Here is a 7,962-nt window from a genome sequence, read left to right as displayed (position 1 = left end):
GGTATTGGCTAGTGTTGCATTTAAATTGTTTATACTTGGGTCAGTATCGGTTTGAGGGTGCTTCGCACAAGCTGTCGCAAATATAGTTGGGTGAAGATGTTGGCCCATTCCTTCTCTGAAGAGCTGGTGTAACTGAGTTTAGTGTTTATTGTAGGACCTCCGTTGCTCGGCAACAATGTTTTCAGGTTCTGCCCAAAACTGTTCAATAGGAATTGAGGTCAGGGCTTTGTCGATGTAATTGAGTGTATGTAAACTTCTGACCCACTGGGAATGTGATGAAAGAAATAAAAGCTGAAATAAATCATTCTCTCTACTATTATTCTGACATTTCACATTCTTAAAATAAAGTGGTGATCCTAACTGACGTAAGACAGGGCATTTTTCCTGGGGTTAAATGACTTAAAACATGGATTTTTTACTAGAATTTTAAGGAATTGTGAATTGTGAATTGTGAAAAACTGAGTTTAAATGTATTTGTCTAAGATGTATTTAAACTTCCGACTTCAACTGTATATATAGTTTAGTATCTATTTCATTTCATATCTGTATGGTTTAATGTCTGTACAGTTGTCACACCCTGGCCTTAGTTATCTTTGTTTTCATTATTATTTTAGTTAGGTCAGGGTGTGACATGGGGTATGTATGTGTTTTTGTAGTGTCTAGTGTAGTTGTCTATGTAAGTCTATGGTTGCCTGAGTGGTTCTCAATCAGAGACAGATGTCTTTCATTTTTCTCTGATTGGGAGCCATATTTAAGGCAGCCATAGGCATCATGCTTTTGTGGGTAATTGTCTATGTTCTATGTTGCATGTGTGCACTTAGTTCGGTTTAGCTTCACAATCGTTTGTTTTGTTCATTTTGTAAGTGTTTGTTTTTTCCTTCATTAAAAGAAGATGTATTTTTCACGCGCTGCGCCTTGGTCCTCTCTCTCTTATCAAGACGATCGTGACAACAGTTTAATGTCTGTACGTTTGAAAATCTTTATAGTTTAATATGTATATTGTTTAATATCTGTATATGAAGTCAACAATTAAGAGAGAAAAAAAGTGAAGGAGGACGTGAAAACAATGAATGAAGAAAAATGTTACTATTATAGAACAGGTGATGAATATAGAGAAATGTTACTATTATAGAACAGGTGATGAATATAGGTAAATGTTACTATTATAGAACAGGTGATGAATATAGAGAAATGTACTCACCTCCACCTTGTCCGAGGCTACAGTATACCAGTGTACTCAACAGCACTGAAACACACAGAGAGAACTATCACTATGGTACAAGATGTAAACACTGAAACACACAGAGAGAACTATCACTATGGTACAAGATGTAAACACTGAAACACACAGAGAGAACTATCACTATGGTACATGATGTAAACACTGAAACACACAGAGAGAACTATCACTATGGTACATGATGTAAACACTGAGATTTTCATTTCCTGAGGATCTATTGACACATTTGTGCGTCAATATAATTAACATAACCCCTTTAAAGCCAGTCAGTTTAAAAGAGATCTGTTTTTTGGAGGGGGGGGTTGTATTTGCTGCGTCTCCTACTTCTTCCATCTGTGTTGTAAAGCAAGGGATTCCTTTGGAGTCGGTACAACTGATATGCCAACTTCTGTCTGTACCATCTAAACCGATTGGGCTACAAACTAATATGACCCCACTATGGAAAGAGGAGACTCAGCTACAAACTAATATGACCCCACTATGGAAAGGGGAGACTCTCAGATACAAACTAATATGACCCCACTATGGAAAGAGGAGACTCAGCTACAAACTAATATGACCCCACTATGGAAAGAGGAGACTCAGCTACAAACTAATATGACCCCACTATGGAAAGGGGAGACCACAAGAAGAAGAGATCAAACTAATATGAACCATATGGAAAGAGGAGACTCAGCTAAAACTAATACTGACCACTATGGAAAGAGGAGACTCAGAACAAACTAATATGACCCCCTTTGGAAAGAGGAGACTCAGCTACAAACTAATGATGACCCCCTATGGAAAGAGGAGACTCAGCTACAAACTAATATGACCCACTATGGAAAGAGGAGACTCAGATACAACTAATATGACACCTATGGAAAGAGGAGACTCAGCTCACAACTAATATGACCTCCTGCTTGGAAAGAGGAGAACTCAGCTACAACTTCATATGACCCCCGGCTATTGGGAAAAGAGGAAGACCAAGCTACAAACTAATATGACCCACTATGGAAAGGGGAGACTCAGATACAAACTAATATGACCACTATGGAAAGAGGAGACTCAGCTACAACTAATATGACCCCACTATGGAAAGGGGGGACTCAGATACAAACTAATATGACCCACTATTGGAAGGGGGAGACTCTCAGATACAACTAAAATAACCCACTATGGAAAGAGGAGACTCAGCTACAATACTATGACCCCACTATGGAAAGGGGAGACTCTCAGATACAAACTAATATTACCCACTATGGAAAGAGGAGACTCTCAGCTACAAACTAATATGACCCCACTATGGAAGAGGAGACTCTCAGCTACAAACTAATATGACCCCACTATGGAAAGGGAGACTCAGCTAAAACTATATGACCCACTATGGAAAGAGGAGACTCAGTACAAACTAATATGACCCACTATGGAAAGGGGAGACTCTCAGATACAAACTAATATGACCCACTATGGAAAGAGGAGACTCTAGCTACAACTAATATGAGCCCACTATGGAAAGGGGAGACTCTCATACAAACTAATATGACCCCACTATGGAAAGAGGAGACTCTAAGCTACAACTAATAGACCCCAATATGGAAAGGGAGACCTCGATACAACTAATATGACCCACTATGGAAAGGGGAGCCTCAGCTACAAACTAATATGACCCCGTATGGAAAGGGGAGACTCAGCTACAAACTAATTTGACCCCACTATGGAAGAGGGAAGACTCAGATACAAACTATATGACCACTATGGAAAGGGGAGACTCAGCTACAACTATATGACCCCACTATGGAAAGAGGAGACTCAGCTACAAACTAATATGACCCACTATGGAAAGGGGAGACTCCGCTACAAACTAATTGACCACTATGGAAAGAGGAGACTCAGCTACAAACTAATATGACCCCATATGGAAAGAGGAGACTCAGCTACAAACTAATATGACCCAACTATGGAAAGAGGAGACTCAGTACAACTAATTTGACCCCATGTGGAAGAGGAGACTCCGCTACAAACTAATATGACCACTATGGAAAGAGGAGACTCTCAGCTACAAACTATATTGACCCACTTGGAAAGAGGAGACTCTCTGCTACAAACTAATATGACCCACTATGGAAAGAGGGAGACTCAGATACAACTAATATGACCCACTATGGAAAGAGGAGACTCAGCTACAAACTAATATGACCCACTATGGAAAGGGAGACTCAGTACAAACTAATATGACCCCACTATGGAAAGGGGAGACTCTAGATACAAACTAATATGACCACTATGGAAAGAGGAGACTCAGCTACAAACTAATATGACCCCACTATGGAAAGAGGGAGACTCTAGATACAACTAATATACCCACTATGGAAAGAGGAGACTCTCAGCTACAAACTAATATGACCCACTATGGAAAGAGGAGACTCAGCTACAAACTAATATGACCCACTATGGAAAGAGGAGACTCAGCTACAAACTATATGACCCACTATGGAAAGAGGAGACTCAGATACAAACTAATATGACCCACTATGGAAAGGGGAGACTCTCAGATACATAATATGACCCACTATGGAAAGAGGAGACTCTAGCTACAACTAATATGACCCCACTATGGAAAGGGGAGCTCTCAGATACAAACTATAATGACCCACTATGGAAAGAGGAGACTCTAGCTACAAACTAATATGACCCCACTATGGAAAGGGAGACTCAGATACAAACTAATATGACCCCACTATGGAAAGGGGAAGACTCAGCTACAAACTAATATGACCCCACTATGGAAAGGGGAGACTCTGTCTACAAACTAATTTGACCCCACTATGGAAAGAGGAGACTCAGATACAAACTATATGACCCCACTATGGAAAGGGAGACTCAGCTACAAACTAATATGACCCCACTATGGAAAGGGGAGACTCAGCTACAAACTAATATGACCCCACTATGGAAGGGGAGACCTCTGCTACAAACTAATTTGACCCACTATGGGAAAGAGGAGACTCAGCTACAACTAATATGACCCACTATGGAAAGAGGAGCTTCCAGCTACAAACTAAATGACCCCACTGTGGAAAGAGGAGACTCTCGCTACAAACTAATATGCCCACTATGGAAGAGGAGACTCTCTGCTACAACTAATATGCACCCACTATGGAAGAGGAGACTCAGCTACAAACTATATGACCCCACTATGGAAGAGGAGACTCAGATACAAACTAATATGACCCACTATGGAAAGGGGAGACTCTCAGTACAAACTAATATGACCCCACTATGGAAAGAGGAGACTCTCAGCTACAAACTAATATGACCACTATGGAAAGGGAGACTCTCAGATACAACTAATATGACCCCACTATGGAAAGAGGAGACTCTAACTACAAACTAATATGACCCCACTATGGAAAAGGGGAGACTCAGTACAAACTAATATGACCCCACTATGGAAAGGGGAGACTCAGCTAAACTAATATGACCCACTATGGAAAGGGGAGACTCAGTACAAACTAATTGACCCACTATGGAAAGAGGAGACTCAGTACAACTAATATGACCCCACTATGGAAAGGGAGACTCAGCTACACTAATATGACCCCACTATGGAAAGGGGAGACTCAGCTACAAACTAATATGACCCCACTATGGAAAGGGAGACTCTCGTACAAACTAAATGACCCCACTATGGAAAGAGGAGACTCAGCTACAAACTAATATGACCCCACTATGGAAAGGAGAGACTCTCAGCTACAAACTAATTTGACCCACTTGGAAAGAGGAGACTCTCAGCTACAAACTAATATGACCCCACTATGGAAGAGGAGACTCTCGCTACAAACTAATATGACCCCACTATGGAAAGAGGGAGATCAGCTACAAACTAATATGTAGACCCGACGATAATGAGAGAGAAGAATCTCGCATATGCAATATGATGACCCCACTATGGAAAGAGGAGACTTCAGCAAACAACTAATATGACCCACTATGGAAAGAGGAGACTCAGCTACAAACTATATGACCCCACTATGGAAGAGGAGACTCAGCTACAAACTAATATGACCCCACTATGGAAAGGGAGACTCAGCTACAAACTAATATGACCCCACTTGGAAAGAGGAGACTCAGATACAACTAATATTGACCCACTATGGAAAGGGGAGACTCTTCAGATACAAACTATAGGACCCACTATGGAAAGAGGAGACTTCAGCTACAAACTAATATGACCCACTATGGAAAGGGGAGACTCTCAGATACAAACTAATATGACCCCACTATGGAAAGAGGAGACTCTAGCTACAAACTAATTGACCCCACTAGGAAAGGGGAGACTCAGTACAAACTATATGACCCCACTATGGAAAGGGGAGACTCGCTACAAACTAATATGACCCCACTTGGAAAGGGAGACTCAGCTACAAACTAATATGACCCACTATGGAAAGAGGAGACTCAGTACAAACTAATATGACCCCACTATGGAAGGGAGACTCAGCTACAACTAATATGACCCCACTATGGAAAGAGGAGACTCAGCTACAACTAATATGACCCCACTATGGAAAGAGGGAGACTCTCGCTACAAACTAATTTGACCCCACTATGGAAGAGGAGACTCAGCTACAAACTAATATGACCCCACTATGGAAAGAGAGACTCAGCTACAAACTAATATGACCCCACTATGGAAAGAGGAGACTCTCAGCTACAAATAATATTGACCCACTATGGAAAGAGGAGACTCTCGCTACAAACTAATATGACCCCACTATGGAAAGAGGAGACTCTCAGCTCACAACTAATTGACCCCACTGTGGAAAGAGGAGACTCTCTGCTACAAACTAATATGACCCCACTATGGAAAGAGGAGACTCTCTGCTACAAACTAATATGACCCCACTATGGAAAGGGAGACTCTCAGCTACAAACTAATATGACCCCACTATGGAAAGAGGAGACTCAGCTACAAACTAATATGACCCCATGGAAAGAGGAGACTCTCAGCTACAAACTAATATGACCCACTATGGAAAGAGGACTCTCAGAAAAACTAAATGACCCCACTATGGAAAGAGGAGACTCATCTACAAACTAATATGACCCCACTATGGAAAGAGGAGACTCAGCTACAAACTAATATGACCCCACTATGGAAAGAGGAGACTCAGATACAACTAATATGACCCCACTATGGAAAGGGAGACTCAGACTACAAACTAATATGACCCACTATGGAAAGGGGAGACTCTCAGCTACAAACTAATATGACCCACTATGGAAAGAGGAGACCTCAGCTACAAACTAATATGACCCACTATGGAAGAGGCTCTCAGATACAAACTAATATGACCCCACTATGGAAAGAGGAGACTCTCAGATACAAACTAATATGACCCACTATGGAAAGAGGAGACTCTCAGCTACAAACTAATATGACCCCACTATGGAAAGAGGAGACTCTCAGCACAAACTAATATGACCCCCTATGGAAAGAGGAGACTCTCAGATACAAACTAATATGACCCACTATGGAAAGAGGAGACTCAGATACAAACTATATGACCCCACTATGGAAAGAGGAGACTCTCAGATACAAACTAATATGACCCCACTATGGAAAGAGGAGACTCCATACAAACTAATATGACCCCCTATGGAAAGAGGAGACTCTCAGATACAAACTAATATGACCCCACTATGGAAAGAGGAGACTCAGTACAAACTAATATGACCCCACTATGGAAAGAGGAGACTTCAGCTACAAACTAATATGACCCCACTATGGAAAGAGGAGACTCAGCTACAAACTAATATGACCCCACTATGGAAAGAGGAGACTCTCAGATACAAACTAATATGACCCCACTATGGAAAGAGGAGACTCAGCTACAAACTAATATGACCCCACTATGGAAAGGGGAGACTCAGCTACAAACTAATATGACCCACTATGGAAAAGAAGAGACTCTCAGATACAAACTATATGACCCCCACTATGGAAAGAGGAGACTCCAGATACAAACTAATATGACCCCACTATGGAAAGAGGGACTCTCAGATACAAACTAATATGACCCACATGGAAAGAGGAGCTCAGCTACAAACTAATATGACCCACTATGGAAAGAGGAGACTCAGCTACAAACTAATATGACCCCACTATGGAAAGAGGAGACTCTCAGATACAAACTAATATGACCCCACTATGGAAAGAGGAGACTCTCAGCTACAAACTAATATGACCCACTATGGAAGAGGAGACTCAGCTACAAACTAATATGACCCCACTATGGAAAGAGGAGACTCAGCTACAAACTAATATGACCCACTATGGAAAGAGGAGCTCAGCTACAAACTAATATGACCCCACTATGGAAAGAGGAGATCTCAGATACAAACTAATATGACCCCACTATGGAAAGAGGAGACTCAGCTACAAACTAATATGACCCCACTATGGAAAGAGGAGACTCAGCTACAAACTAATATGACCCACTATGGAAAGGGGAGCTCAGCTACAAACTCATATGACCCCACTATGGAAAAGGAGACTCAGATACAAACTATATGACCCCACTATGGAAAGAGGAGACTCTCAGATACAAACTAATATGACCCCACTATGGAAAGGGAGACTCAGATACAAACTAATATGACCCCACTATAGGAAAGAGGAGACTCTCAGCTACAAACTAATATGACCACTATGGAAGAGGAGACTCTCAGATACAACT

At 41.4% G+C, this 7,962-nt stretch overlaps 1 protein-coding gene across 1 annotated transcript in view; it reads right to left on the bottom strand.

Annotated features, from left to right (window-relative positions):
• Positions 1-7,962, bottom strand: part of LOC112073496 (Fc receptor-like protein 5) — a 68,030-nt gene that overhangs the window by 26,274 nt on the left and 33,794 nt on the right. Inside the window, exon 2 of the mRNA XM_070440169.1 lies at positions 1,202-1,265. Coding sequence (XP_070296270.1) covers positions 1,202-1,265 — 64 coding nt within the window. The remainder of the gene's footprint in view (positions 1-1,201; positions 1,266-7,962) is intronic.

Source organism: Salvelinus sp. IW2-2015, unplaced genomic scaffold (assembly GCF_002910315.2).
Source record: "Salvelinus sp. IW2-2015 unplaced genomic scaffold, ASM291031v2 Un_scaffold2276, whole genome shotgun sequence".
In the NCBI taxonomy this organism is placed as follows: domain Eukaryota; kingdom Metazoa; phylum Chordata; class Actinopteri; order Salmoniformes; family Salmonidae; genus Salvelinus; species Salvelinus sp. IW2-2015.
The sequence above is the reverse complement of the archived record's forward strand: the minus strand, read 5'-3'. Positions and strand labels throughout refer to the sequence as shown.